The sequence below is a fragment of the Melanerpes formicivorus genome, unplaced genomic scaffold, assembly GCF_026170545.1.
Source record: "Melanerpes formicivorus ecotype bairdi unplaced genomic scaffold, bMelFor1.0.p_v2 SCAF_22, whole genome shotgun sequence".
Classification (NCBI taxonomy): Eukaryota; Metazoa; Chordata; class Aves; order Piciformes; family Picidae; genus Melanerpes; species Melanerpes formicivorus.
Window position 1 is genome coordinate 12,932,418 of NW_027142374.1, and position 15,415 is coordinate 12,947,832.

Consider the following 15,415-nt stretch of genomic DNA (forward strand, 5'->3'; position numbering starts at 1 on the left):
TCTAAAAGATGTTACTCTATATTGTATTTATTCAAAGGCAAGGGTTATAGGTATAACCTCGGCAGCATACGTACTTGTTTTCAAATGCAACTGTAATAGAATCTTCATGCACATCCTTTACGAAAGCCTGTGTAGGAAAAAAGGTATAATTAGAGAAAGCTTATAGGTATTTAAAAAATAGTATGAAACCCACACAATGTCCTCCTCTTGATGAAATGCAAAATGTAACTATGTTTTCAAGTCAGCCTTTTTAATTTTGCAAGACTTATACAAAATGCATAGTGAAAGCTGATATCCTTACTGGGGTCATGACTGCTAGCATACTAACATGCTGGTAGATCAATTGAGCTATATACCCATTCTTACTGGTTTTTAGAATAGGAGAAGGTTTGCTAACAAACGACAACATTACAAATAGTTTAAAAACAAAAGGTTAAAATATTGGATTTTCTAATAGTATTTTATGTATTTTCACAGGAAGAGAAATTAAACATCAGTATTCCTCAAAAAATAAATCCTGTCTCTTTAACCTCAAGGCAAGTTTGAACATTGGATTAGCAAAACTCATCTACAGCCATTCCAGCACAGCTTCCCCTTTATTTACTTCAGCACACTCATGTCCATGTACTAGGCAAGTCAAGGCAAATGCCCTGCAGCCTTCCTTCACTTTCCTTCTAGAGATTGACAGGAATTGTACAAAATCTCCAATGCAACCACAAAGCAAAGTATAGAATTAAGAATCAGCACTGAGAGTGCTTTCCTGCCTCATGTACTACTCAAATGAGGTTTGATCAATTTTCAGCATTAAGCCTGAACACCCTCTCCTACTTACAGAACAAACAGCAAGATCAAACTCAAAGAACTTTGGGATTACCAATAAAAACATTTTTGTAGCCTCAAATGATGGAGGTGACAGGGCAAACAGGGATTAAAAGGCTGTGGCTTTTTTCCCACCCTTTCCATTCAGAAACATCTGAATGAACTTCTGAAATTGATAAACATTAGTGATTCATCCACAAATAGTATATTCTTAAAAGGTAGGTAGATAAATAAGCAAGACTGAGTATGAAAGTCTATTCAACCAACAAAGACCCACCTTAGTATATGAAAAAATACCCAGGAAATTGAAAATAATTTAGCAGTAACTACTGCTTCTGAAGACAACTTAATGAAGCGTCAAACATTCTATTCTCCTTGAATTTCAAGTTTCCAAGCCAAGAACAGTTCTTATCTCTTGCAAGAAAGTAAGAGTTTTTCTCATATTGAATGCAAACGGTTTAAAAAAGTTCTAATATTTTTCCTTTATAAAGCATTCCAAAGTATTTCCTGAGTTGCAGCAGTATTGCAGCACCTCAGTATCAAAGACCACCTCTACCTGATGATTGATAAAAAGCTTCAAGGACTGAAAATACCAAAACTAAGCAGTACATACATACAAATGTATGTACTCAGAGACATTCCGTACAACAAGGCAGTTAAAAATCTGAAAATAACTAATGTCACCTTGAATAGAAGTCAAAAAAAAAGCCAAACATCAAAAAATGGCTTTATACCTTGCTTACCTCTCAGCTCAAGGTTACTGGGAAGTTTATTATTGCTAGCACCCCAAGGATTTAAAACAGTGTCCTACGGTATTTACATAATTACCTATTTCAAAATTCCAAGGTATTCCTTCCAAAGGAATTACAAGTACAGTTGATGATAGGTTTTTATAACATGATACCAAAGATTTAAGACAGCATCTCAGGATCATATCGATAGTAGTACAGAAGTGCTATTTACATAAAGACCAACAGAAGTCCCAGTTGATCATTACAGCTACTACGCATTAGATAAACGGTTCATATTGCTGTGTTGTCTGTAAGGAGAGTGCAGAATGGGATATGCACTTGACAAGTATCATGGTAGTTATTTCATATTACATACTTTTCCTTCAAAGGCTCCATCCACATTTCTTCCAAAGTTTGTCATGTGCAGCTCTGAAACACCTATACTTCTAGATGCAGCAGAAATGGATGACTTTAATACCTGACAAATACTGCAGTCACTACCAAGTATTTGGTATGGCTCCTTCACCCCCCAGACTGGAAGACTATAGGACTTGGTATTATTAGTAACACTTGAGTATGCAAAAGCAGAAATTATTTTATTAAGCAAATTCAACAGAAATGACTCCAAGAAAGCTACAAAGCCTTGAGTTACAGGCAAGAGTGACACAAGACAATACCCTAAGAAAGAATTTGTTGTTGTGCGAATTACTTCTATCCTCAAGTTGGCAAAAAAGGGACTTCTGCTACAAAAGACATTTGGAGAAGTCATCCCATCTTATGGTGATGAACAACGAAGATGCTCTATATAGCATTCTGTAAATATTACAGGAAATGACAGAAAAATGCACTAGTACAGCGAAGAGCAAGACAGCATCTCATATTCAGCTCTGATAGCTCATAACATCCAAGTCATCTTGAGTAGAATCCTAATGACTACAGCAATATATGTAACTGGTGGTAATAATGCTGAAACCTACCATTAATAAGGAAACCAGATGGTGACACAAATTAAATGTAAGCGATCAAGCCGAAGACTAGCTTAAGACCTTTAAACAGTCTAGCACTGAATGTTATCTTGAAAAGAAAGCAAAACCTGGGACACAAAGCTAGTTGAAACACTATTGATCTATGCTTTAAGCTATCCTTAAACAGTCTTGAGCACTGTTTTAATCACAACCCAGAGACCTGAAGAGAATGAGGAACCTTAAGGATACCTGTTGACCATATACAACCAGCATCAATAGAGACATTGCTAGTTAAAATTATAAAAGTGGTGTAAGTTATTTAGTTTATACCAACTTCAGATGACTCAAACACAAAGACTTAGAATATCTACTTTTCAATCCAGCCAGGACAAAAAAATTGATGATGTAACACTGTTTGCCTCTTAATTTCTAGCCTTGCAAAACCACAAAAGTTCACTGTAATGAGTTTTTAATTATTAACAGCTGAAATATTTGGTTGTCTGATCCCATCTACCCATAGAAAGGTGATTTTCCTTGTTCTTCAGTTTCTTGTGGCACAGAAAAATGCCAAAGATACTTATCACATCAGTTTTTCATAGCACTGTCTACTTTCCTCTGGACAGATTTGTAACAAGTAATATCTAATTGGACTCTACAGCACTATGTATTTGTACACTTGAAAGTACAAATGTTTCTAAGCATTTCTGAGTTTTCATTAATTTTTTTTTTTTTTTTTAATCTTATCAATTTGGTTTTCTTAATTCTGTGGTAAGTAAAATTATACACAATGCTAAAAAGAGATGAGTCCTTCAACATCATAAAACAAATGCAGAAACACAGGACAAGCCAGGCCCAGATGCCAGTAATGGCAGAGAAGAGCTACTGATTTCAGGTGAAGTATCATGAGCAGGACAATGAGAATTCATCCATCTTTTTTTGAAATAAGGAGTGTAAGCTGGGCATGGAAATTGAAACATAAAGGCACTTATATGGGAGTTTGAAATGCAAACCCAAGAAGGGACAGAACACTGTGTAGGACAAATGAGAACATGTAGATGAAAACACTGAAATATAGTGAAATTAGATGGAAGTAAAATGAGGGAACAGGACAGTGAGAAACTGCAGCAGCTGCAATATCATTAATAGAAGATAAACCAAAAAGAAATTGCAATCTGTAAAAAAGGTTTGGCTTTACTTCTGTGAACAGAAGCACATTTTACAATGGCTAAAGTTGATTCTTATTCTCTGAAGTGGAAAAAAATAAATGTGATCAGTTTTCTACATCAATTTTGACTTTAAGTCACATAAACCATTCATGTTCGTCTCCATGCTTCTGACATAATTAAGTAAGAGTTCACAATCCAGCGCTGACATGTCATGGCATTTTTCAAATACATGAGCATTCACATTTTAAGAAGGGCTACTTTCTGAAGGTAATAGTCTGAATTTTAAAATTATTCCATGCAATGCAAGAACTCTGTGAAAGATCAATATATTTGTTATTTTTTGAGAATGACAGACAATTTGAAGGAACAAATAAAGGCTCCAGCTGCTATGAAGTTTTGTTGCTTTTTCTGAAGTCTGGTCACATCATCAGCTGTGAGCATTGTCAGCCATTTTAATAAAGGAGGATAATTAACTGTAAGGAATTAAAGCAGAGGAAGTACGCTTTTTAAGATTAAAAAAAATGCTAGGTTGATACAAACGTGCCTCTACTGTTTGCATGACAGTTCTGTAACATTTCATACCTGTTGGAAGGAGGAAGTCAAAAGGGAACACACACGGCTAATCAAATCTGAGAAAGGCAGGCCATACAAAGAAACAACAGGGAAAGAACAGTCACAGAAATGGTAACCAAATGAGGGAAAAGAGTACAGGCAACCATCCTCAGAAAGAGGATGATACAGAGACTGAAGGTATTTGCCAAGAGTATGTCTGCATGGAACAGTGAAAGAGAAGAAAAAGTGATACAAAATGCAACAGGAGGCAAAAGGGTCACGTGTTAGTAGTGAGAACCGAATTAATAAAGAACTAAGAATGACGAATGATTTTGTCAAATGTAGCTTCAACTAGGGAAAAAAAAAGTATCTATAAAACCAAGGAAACAATAGCAAAGCGCTAGAACTACTGATAAAAAGTGGAAGATTTTTTTACAAGGTTATAGAGCAAGAAGTGGCAAGAGTTGGTTACAGACAACACAGATGTTAACAGCAAACATCATTCCAAATCTACTTGTCCTGTAAACAGGACACTTGCTATCATTAGCAAAGGATACAAGAGAGAATCACTTCCAAACTAGAAAGGAAAAAAAAAAAAAAAAAGTAAAAATCAATCCCACTAACTGTCTTGGTCCCCTGAGTAAAAGAACTTCAAGTCCCAATTTACTACACCTATACAAAAAGGATGTGAAGAGATATGCCTTCATAGCACACATCTTTACGATTTAGGCAGTCCCCTCCCCCCAGGATTCACAGTCCTGGTGGCTTGTCGGACTAGGGTTCTTAAAGTATGGGGTTCTTCTTCCCCCTCCCCATCCCCAAGGACTCAGGAGCCTGCAACATACCAGGTCATGACTAAGCATCTCTAGGTAATAGATTGTCAAGTATCCCTGAATCATGCTCATTGGCTGCATTGCACTTTCCATGGAATAATCCATCTTAGCCAAGAAAAGATCTGTGAAGGTATGAAGCGTTCACCACCAAGTGATATTTTAATTCAGTTCCGGAAGAAGCAGTCTCCACCAACACACTCCAGTACTCTGTGAAACGTAGCCCACCTGACCAGGATGAAATTTTAATTGAAATCTTTTGAGTGTTAACGCATCCTCAAACCACCTCCTGTGTTTTGTGTGTGTAAAACACAACCATTCTATCTCAAAAGATGTTTTGGATAAAATCTCACAGGTAATACTAGCAGGTAGGCTTAGATGATAACTAGGTACCAGTTTTGTACTATCAAGATTCTGCTGGGTACAATAATAAAAACCAAGCTATGTGCTTCAGGACTTGAATTTATAAGGTTCTCAAAGAGAGCTACCAGCAGGAACAAGCATGTAAAGTGGCATTTAGGTGCCTACTTGTGCCACCTAGTTCCTTCAAGCCTCTACAAGTGTCACATTCCTTCCTTCTGTGACTTAGTATAAGAAGAGAGATGTATTTTTCCAAAATATTTACAAATTCTGATGATTTTCAGAGTAATTCAAAGCCAAAGAAACTACCCCAACAAAATAATTTTGCTTTGGATTTGTCTGCAGCATTACAGTTGCAAAACATTTCTCAAGAGGTTGCTTCAATAAAACCTCTTAAATTTAAAAAAAAAGAAATGTAAAAAAGAAAAATTATCCTGCAACTAAATCAGCACTTGACATCACATACTTGTTACCCTGGGTCAACTGATTTTACAATCAAATTCCCCATCTGAAAGACAGGCATAAAACTCACACGAAAGCATTCATATAAATTACTTCATAAGAGCGCTATTCAGACATTATGATGAAAGGAAAAACTGTACTTGCAATTCAACTAATTGAAGCCAGAGGAAAACTGCTGATTTATAATGAACACTATTGCATGAGATTTTGTTGGTTTTTAGTTGAATGAAAAAGTTGATGCGTTTAAGTGTGATGCTCCATCTAAAGAAGTAATGCAAGTGAAGATCAATAAATCTCTGTGCTCCATTTGTTTGCTTAGATAATATAACTATATCCTCTTGGTTTGGGATTAAGAAAAGAGGCAAAAAAAAAAATCCTGTGTGTCAATTTCTAAATGTTAAAAGGCAAACTTAATATGCAACTTGGAGGAAATCTTCATTAATCATGATTTAATCTAAGTTACAACAGATAAATTCCCATGAACAAATGCTCAAATTAAATTTTCACTTAAGTGTAACTTGAAAAGTTGGTGTGTTATGGATACAATAGGCACAGGATCCTACAATGCCAAAATTGTAATCAAAAGAAGTTCTACAAGTTTTCACTTCTCCCAGGTTTCTTTGATAGTATTTGCTACTGAAGAATGCACAATATAATTTCTATCATCTACTTGGCATGACTGTGTAAATACTCTCATGCAACTTGATAAAATACTCATTGAAAGTTCCCTTATGCAACATATTGTGCCTCCTGTTTCTTTCTAAGCAAATACTGTATCTTCAAAAACGCAAACCTGATTTTGGAAGCTGCTAAACAGTTTTATTCCAGGAAGCAACATACAGATTTAGGACTTTGACTACAACACTGCAAACACATGGGATGCTTATTTGACATATTTACAGACTTACTTCATACATGCTTGAAAAAAAACATCGGAATAAGAAACTATTACATGTATTTTAAAGACGAAGTGTCTCTTTTTTTTCTTTAGAAACACTCAGAGCTGTTGGAACTGTATCACTGGGATATCAACCTGCCCCACCACACTAACAGAGTGTGAAATTCTACCTGTTCCTTCATTGTTAACATAAATATTGGATGTCGCACAATAACTAGGCCCAGTTTTTAAAGCAGTAGAAACATTTAAACGAAGGTAGACTCGCAGAAAATAATCCATACCGAGTTCTGGTATGCTGGTAAGTCAGTAATAGTAGGCCCAAACCCACTGTGTCTGAATTTTGCGGTTTAGTGAACAGGATGAACCAAAAAATTATACTCCATTAATATGCTGATGAATAGAACCCAGCACATGCAAAGCCACGCAATACTACACATATTAATAAAAATATTAAGCACTCAGCATATGTATTCAAAGCTCAATGACGGCTTTATTCAGCACCAAGCAGAAGGGCTTGCGAACAGACATTGAATACCATTAATTAGATGCAGTTAAGAAGTACATTTGATAACTAAATGTGTTTAGCAACTCAGCACGTATATTTTCGGTCAAGCAAGGTTCTCTTTAATATCAGTAGGCAGTGTCCTCTGCCATGGCATTAAGAGCAGGAATCCACGGCAGCGTTTTATTACGAACGCGTATTTATGAAGGGTCCCCCCCCCCCCCTCCTCCCCCGCCTTAAACGCCGTGCACTAGCAGTGCAGCTCTCCTGGGAACCTAGAGAGCAAGAAAGACTTTCTTTAAGTAGCGACAAGAGCTGAGGATTTAGTAATTAATGCCCCATCCCCAGCTCTGATCCTCGCCTCAGCGCCAAGGAGAAGGCGGCCCAGGGCTCTCCTCGCCTTCTCTCCCATCGGCAGCGCGAGGGCCAAACCTTCCCACAATAGGGGGAAGGCCCAAGGCCTCCTCGTCGCCGGGGCCCTCTCTTATCTTCTCTCTCTCCCACCTCATCAGGCCTCAAGTTCGCTCAGCCCCGGGGCGGTGGCGGCCCCTGGCTCTTCTTGCCCCAGAGACCCAGCTGCCTCTCTCAAGACACCGAGAAGGACCCGCCGAGGCCTCCACCCCTGCCCCACTCTTCCTCCTCCTTCCTGCCCCGAGGCCTCCGCTTTCCCTCAGAGCGGGGAGGAGGAGCCGCCACCGCCGCCGCCTCCTCCTCCTCCCGTCCCAGGCCCCACTCCCTCCCCTGAGGCCCAGCCCGACCCAGCCGCAAGCACCCGGTACCTTGTAAAAGGCCCCGTTGGAGCCCCGCACCTCCACCACCAGCTCCTCCATGTTGTGCCGCGGCGGCTCGGAGCGGGAGACCCAGGCCCGGCGCCTCCTCCCTTTCCTTTCTCTCTCTCAGCGCAGAAGGGGGGGAGAAGAAGAGGAGGAGGAGGAGGAGGGGTGTGTGTGCCGGCGCGGGGGAGGGGAAGGGGAACCTCGGTTCACTCCGAGCCCGAGGGGGTGGGGCCGCGGCGGGGGCACTGCGGGGGGGGCGCTGCAGGGCCGCTCCGCGCCGCCGCTCTCGCCCTCGGCCGCCCGGAAATGAAACCGAAACGGTCACCGCCGGGCGGCGCGCGCGGGTCAGGGGGGCCGTGGGGGGCCCGTTTCGAATGTCAACGCTAAGTCCGCGTCACGTGACGGACCGTGGCGAGGAAGGCGGGGCGAGGAGCTGGCCCCGGCCAGCACGCGCCGCTCACCCACCGCCTAACGGCCGGATCGCGCGCGCAGCCGCAGCAGCAAGGGGGCGATCGAACCCGGAAGTTGCGGATAAGGTCCCGCCTACACTCCTGGCACGCGCCTGAATGACTTCCCCCCTGACCAATCGAGCTGCACAGCGCTGCCTGAGCGGGGAGGGGCCGGGCTCGCGGCCTGCTCCGCCAAGCTCTGCAGAGGGGCGAGGCGGGCGGAGGTAGCGTCTGTGCTCCGGCTGCACGGGCGGTGGTAGCAGTGCTGTAGAGCTGAACACCTCGTAAGGAATGAATACAAGATGAACAGGCCTGTTGGCTTGGAAGACTGATGCGCTAGTCCTTCTACCTTTTCATGAGAGAGTTGAGCTTTGTTCAACAAGCTAACAAGTTCCCCGTGTAGCACACACATTATTTTAGTGACATTTGAAGAGTCAGGCACGTTTCAACTCCTGAAGCTTTCTGTCCGCAAGGTGTTACACCGTGTATGACCATGTATAACCCGATTCTACAGTGTGGAATCGGGTGGTGAATGGTTTAAAGAGCTCCTCTACCAGTGAGGAAGGATTTACAACTGGAAGTATGCTGCTCAGCCTTCAATTAGACCTGCGCAAGCATTAACATGATTTTCTAACTTGATCTCCCTCCCCCCCACACAACTACAAAGAAAAAGAGGAAGAAAAAAATTTATACCTTTTATCTTCCAAAATCACAATTGCACTGTGTTAACCATGGCTGTCATTTCTCCTCATAAATGTGTGGTGCTTTCCTTACGTAAATCGTAGGCTGAAATTCTGCACCTATTGCTCAAAACTCCTGAAATTAGTAAGCCTATGATGTCATCCTTCCCTTTAAAGCAGTTTGGCATGTCTTATAAGCCACCAATTTTTATTATTTTTTTTTTTATAATGTGGTTGAGATTGAGTTGCCTGCAATAATTCCTGCATGCTCCGCAGTCACCTGCTTATTGTGATCTTTACTGTATGCATTCACAGTATCGAAGTAAATTTTAATAGTATAATTGGTATGCAGTGTACCTTTAAGGGAGGGTGTTTGATTCTCTTTTCATCGGCTTTGGGTACTCGTTCTTCAGTATGATGAGAGGTAAATCTACTGATTCAGTTTGACAGCCTTACTGTGCTCATTGAAGAGGTAGAGAACTGACATGCCTGGGTTTGGCAGAGGGTCTGAGAGGAATGAAGGAGGAAGAATGTATCGCAGTATCACAGTATCACTTAGGTTGGAAAGGAACTCGAGGATCATCGAGTCCAACCTATCAACACAGACCCCATGACTAGACCATGGCACCAAGTGCCACGTCCAATCTCCCCTTAAACGCCTCCAGGGTCGATGACTCAACCACCTCCCTGGGCAGCCCGTTCCAATGCCGAATGACTCGCTCGGTGAAGAGCTTCCTCCTCACCTCGAGTCTAAACCTCCCCTGGCGCAGCTTGAGACTGTGTCCCCTTGTTCTGGTGCTGGCAGTGATACAAGGTTTATGTGATCATAAAACCACATTGGAATGCAGATATTGCAGAGTCTCAACAAACAATAATAATAAAAAAATCTCATTTTTACTTGTTCATGTTAGAAATAATTTGTTTAAAACATACACATGATTCAACTCAAAATTTCAGCTGTCTACCAGGAGAGATGATGCTGAGTCCCAAAACAAAGGTAACTGAACATTTTTGTTTTGCATTGATTGTTTGCCCCAAGTGTTTCCTGACACTATTGTCTCCGTCTTGTCTGGACTAGTGAATATTCTAATCCTTCTTTACTTAGTAAGGGAATTTGCATATTTCCTGAGCATATTCTCAAGTTTTTCTGCTGACTGACCCTTAATCTTTCCTCTTATTTTTCAAAATACTTACTGTTTTTGCTATTTTACTTTGAACTGTCTTCAGATTGAGCTGTCCTCAGATTGAATTGTCTATCCTTTCTGAAGTGTGTTCATGAATTAGCTAATTCTTAAGCTTAGAGTAAACTAGGTCCTTTAAAATATTTGTATGCTTAAAATGCAATGACACTATAAAAGTAAAATGTTATTTCATTTAAATGTTAGACTTCTTATATATTGTTTTAGTGTTCAGCTACATTATGCAGTTGCCGTGGGATTCTGAATTATTTCATAGTCTCCAACGATCTCAACTCCACATGTTCCAGGTCTTGGGTTTGGTCCTACAGATGCTTGGTGCTTCTGTTTCTTGCCCAGATCTATACTGCTTGGTGTTTGCTGATTAATCTGCTGACTGGAAGGCAGTTTGAGGTCTTTGGCATACCTGTTTTCATCATCAAAATTGTGAAATAAAACCCAGCAACCACCTTTGACTTTTATTCACAAATGGATTTATTCAAATGCTTTCTTAGATATTTGTAAAGAATGTAAGAAAAAGGCCTCCTGCCATCATGTCCTCCTTAGGAAAGTTGAAATACAGAAAGCAAAGGACATCTGAGAACCATGTATCCTTGATCACCAGTTTAACTAATATGTTCCTAGGGTTTGTATCTTAGGTGTTCCAGTTCATTGTCTATTGATCTTCTCCAATAGCTTTGATTCAGTGCATTGAAGGAGTTAAACATTTAAAGTGTAGCTGTCAACACCAGCCTTTCACAACAGCAGCAGCTCAGCCTTTCCCAGCATCAGTCTTAGTCTTATCAAGGTTCACAGAGTTCTTAATTCAACCTTTCAAATGTGTATCTACTGGGGGTTTTTTGTACATCTCTTCAGACAGAAGCATCTCCTTGAAGTCTTTTCCTCTACGTTACGGTTTTCAGCATGACATACAGTATGTATGTTGTATTTCTGGCACTGTATTTGATACTGGAAACAAAAAACAAAAGACTTTGCATTCATCTGAGATACATAGGATTTTGAGTTACTTGAATTGGACTGAACAGTTCCGACTGATGTGAGTTTATAGCTGTAGCTTAAAGTGTCAGAGCAAGAGACTATCACACCAGTTTAAAGGTGGTCAGATGCTCTTTTCTTCTTGGTTTACAATGTAGTCTCAATAAAGTGCCTTTCAGTAATTTAAGTGCAATGGTCATGTTTTAATAATCAGGTCTGAAACTGGAAGAAGCAGTTACAAACAATAGAGATATGAACACGAGTCACTTCATAGACAATGTTGCTTTCTGATTAATCAATAATGGCTGAAGGTTGAATATAGCTAAAGTATTGTGGTTTTGTTACCTTGGCCTTGACTAAAGTGATGCCCACATATTACAGATATCCAAATCAGGGTGTAGAACAGCAGGTATTCCCAGAACTTGTGAAGAGGAGCTGAACCAAACCAGGGAGGATTTGCAAGTCTTGCTGTATGTTTACAAGAAATCAGATTATGTGATGCGTGTTCATTCAGTTCTTTGAATAGCTAATGTGGGCTTTATCTGGGAGTCACAATTAAATATTTCAAAAGGCAGCATTCACATGGAAAGGCAATGAAAGTGTAACCATTACAAAAAGACAAAACTGAATATTGTAAAATCATTAAACCCCAAATCCTTCATTATATGTCTTAGACTGATGGGTAATCTTTGATCCTGTAAAATATACCAGGGAGAAAAGCCAACTAATCTCTGTTCATTTTTTATCATAATTACTGACTTTTGATTAAGCTTGACTGTTCCTTTTGTAAGTCATCACTCCACCTTCTCCTCACCCAAGGGTACAGTTTTCTGTATATTAAGTTTGGAATAGATAGGCATCCAAGGTTCATTTTGTCACAGATTCTACTGTAATGTAGATATATGTTTCCACTAGTGGTTTTCAGTTTCTACAGTATACTGTGTCTTCCTGACCTGAATATGGAAGGAAGCCTGAGGGTTTTAAGTCTACTTTGCACCTACAGTACAGAAGTTTCTCAGTTTCACAGAGAAGAGTTAAAGAAGCAAGCACTGGAATCTAAACTTCAGAAAATCATTAAACTGTTTAAGTTACAAAAATATAATCTTCTGAAAAGATGTAGTTTTAAATTCTATTCTCTTTCTATTCTATTCTATTCTATTCTATTCTATTCTGAGTGTATGTTATTTCATCTGCAGAAGTATCTTGCTATTGTAAACAGACCACGTTAATAGACAACACTCACATTTATGTGTAAGGCTGCACATTAATTTATTCAGTTTTTATGTTATTACTAACTATTAACCAAAGCACATTTAAGATGAAAGTGAAAGGATTACCTGGATTAAGTGGGACTTGAAAATGAATTAATTAAGCCAGTAAAAATGACAGCAAACTTGGGAGTTCACCTGATTAGAGTGCAATGCAAGAGAAATGTTTTCTTTTTTCTCATGTGGACAAAGAGCATTCATAACCATAAAACTGCAGATGCTCTCCTACACTATGCATGCTGCATAACTGTGTATGAATCTGTATGGTAATCCATACAGTAGTCCTTGCTTCAGCTAAGTGAGTTTTAGTATGAACATAAAGCATTTAGTAGTTTATAACCCTGGAAGCTATAAACCTTATGATCTTCATGATTGTAGGCACTAATGTTGCCAGTTAGAAAAGAAGAGATTGGTGCATCAGGAGTTAACTCAGCAGTGATGCATGGTTCATAGAATGAGAATCATATCCAAAAGTTACTGGCATCAAAATGGTTGTGATTCACTTAGCCATCCTGAGAGTAAGGCAAGTAGAGCCCTACATTTCAGTGGTCATAAGCAGAACCTTAAATGACAACTCAGCTGAGGACAGCTACACTATAGACATCTACTCTTGGTTGGATGAACTCCACATTATGAGTCTTCTCTGAGTTTTCAGCCAGCTCCTGTTATTTGTTAAAGGGCAATATTCATCAGCATCTATGTCAAAGGTGGGACTCATGAGCTTATAGGGTTCAATCTTGAACATCTTTGTTCAGTGGACAGACATTTCTAGAGTACTTCACATCTGATTCTATAACACAGAAAGCAACCGTGGTAAATCAGATGAAGATCATCAGTGCTTTTACCCTGTACAATCAGGATACAGAAATTTAAGCAAGTTGATTACTGCCTCTTTTAAGGCACTTTTCACTGAAAGGATCACATGACTCTTTCCAATCCATAGTAGAGCTTTCCAGAGTGTTGGACAGCAAGAGGTTTCTTTCAAAGACCATACATGCTATAGACACTGATATATTTATATAGCTTAGTGTGATTTTTATTGACCCTGATAGGTAGATCTATGGAAGTACTATATAAAATGTCATAATCTGGACATCTTGTAATATTTAACTTCCTATTGCAAGCATATATAGCTTAAAACATTTGTGTTTTCCCACTAAATTGTAATAGAAATCAATGCTAGAATCTTATACAGTGGCAACAAGTAAATAGTGTGAAAAAACAAACAAACAAGAAAACAAAGGAATCAGTCAGCTTGTAATGATAGTCTTTTAGTCCTGATTTCTGGTTTATTGTTTTTTTTTTTTTTGTTTTTAAGCTAACATAGCTGACATTTTTGTCTCAATAGCTAACATTTTATTCTTTATTAGTCTGAAAAGCATCTTTGACATAACATTTGTAGCTTTATATCCTGGCAATATTTGGCATAGGTATACTTTTAGCTTTACTTTTTTTTTTTTCCTGTGGGATTCAAACATAATGAAATAATAACTCGCCTTTTTTATTTTTTTAGTATCTTCACAAACTGCAGAAAATAAGGTTTGCAGGCAGATTACATTGAAGATTACCTGAACACCGAGATTTAAAATGCAATAAATAGGTTTTACCACAAGAGGGCGCCCAAGGATAAGTTGTTTGCAGCTTGGACAGGGGGATGATAAAGATTTGTCTTCGGAGTACTGATGTGTGCCGTGTATTTAACTATGCTTTAAGAAAACTTGCACATTTCACTGTGATTTTGAAATAAGATATATTAGTAGCTCCATAAATACTGGCTACAGACTATGTTAGGGCTAATTATTTTTTCCACGTGAACTCAGGCACCACATTTGAACCAAATGAAGCATGCCTTTTGTTATTATTTTTTGTTAGCAGTAAACTTAAACACTTTTAAGGGATCATTTTTTTATTTGCTAAATGTATTCTAATCTCTTGTATACCATGATCTGGATTGTTCTTCCACTACTTTCATTTACTGAGAAGACTGTGAAACACTTATGTGGTCCATGCATTGAATCATGACATTCCATATGAAGCCTGTAACTAGACTATACATAGCCTGCTTCACTGGTTCTGTGCCTTTCAACTGAGTTCATTTTCACAGACTTTCAAAGAAAATAATATGTACTGAAAGTGGAGAGTGAGGTTGTGCTCTCTTGGATTATTATGAAAAGTCAGCTAAATGTTTTTGTTCTAAAGGAAGGGCTTAGGTGCTAGGCTCTTTACTCCTTAAAAAGCTGAGCCAAATCAAATAGAATTTTCAGCAAAAATATCATATTAAATGGAAGGTTGCTAAAGGAACATCCCCTCTAATTTAATCTAAAAAAAAGTATATAAAGACCTAGGAGTATCAAACAATGAATGGAAAATTATTCAAAACTTTAAAACTTCATTTTAATGGCAAGTTGTAAAAGTCTGTCTTTGCAAAACAACAGAAAAGATTAGGTCATTACTGTAGAAAGATAGTGTTTTCATGCAGATGTATCATCAAGTTAGTAGGAAGCTAGGTTCTTGTGTGTGTAAATATCAATAAAGTATTTGACTCCATCGACTGGTCTTTTCCCTGTCACTGTGGAAAATGCCACACAGCAAGCAGAAGCACTGCTGGGCTTAATTGAATGTAATTAAAAGTATTTCCTTTATAAATGATGGTATTGTGCCTGAAGGGAGTTCAGCCCCAAATTTATATAGTATGTTCATCAATAAGATATAAATTAACTTCACTGCTATTTCATTCCTGTATTTATACATTCTACTGCAGGCAAAAGCCTGTGATTGTTTGTTCT

At 39.0% G+C, this 15,415-nt stretch overlaps 1 protein-coding gene across 5 annotated transcripts in view; it reads right to left on the reverse strand.

Moving 5' to 3' along the window:
• FMR1 (fragile X messenger ribonucleoprotein 1) overlaps positions 1 to 8,448 on the reverse strand; it is a 30,580-nt gene extending 22,132 nt beyond the window's left edge. Inside the window, exons 1-2 of one of the 5 annotated variants that reach the window (XM_068152204.1) lie at positions 8,065 to 8,448; positions 75 to 127 (exon numbers count right to left, since the gene is read on the reverse strand). In XM_068152204.1, coding sequence (XP_068008305.1) covers positions 75 to 127; positions 8,065 to 8,115 — 104 coding nt within the window. In that variant the 5' untranslated portion in view covers positions 8,116 to 8,448. Of the gene's footprint in view, positions 1 to 74; positions 128 to 1,926; positions 2,085 to 8,064 lie in introns of those variants that run through there. The other 4 variants (XM_068152203.1, XM_068152201.1, XM_068152200.1 and 1 more) reach the window with 4 other exon arrangements.
• Between the last annotated feature and the right edge of the window lie 6,967 nt (positions 8,449 to 15,415).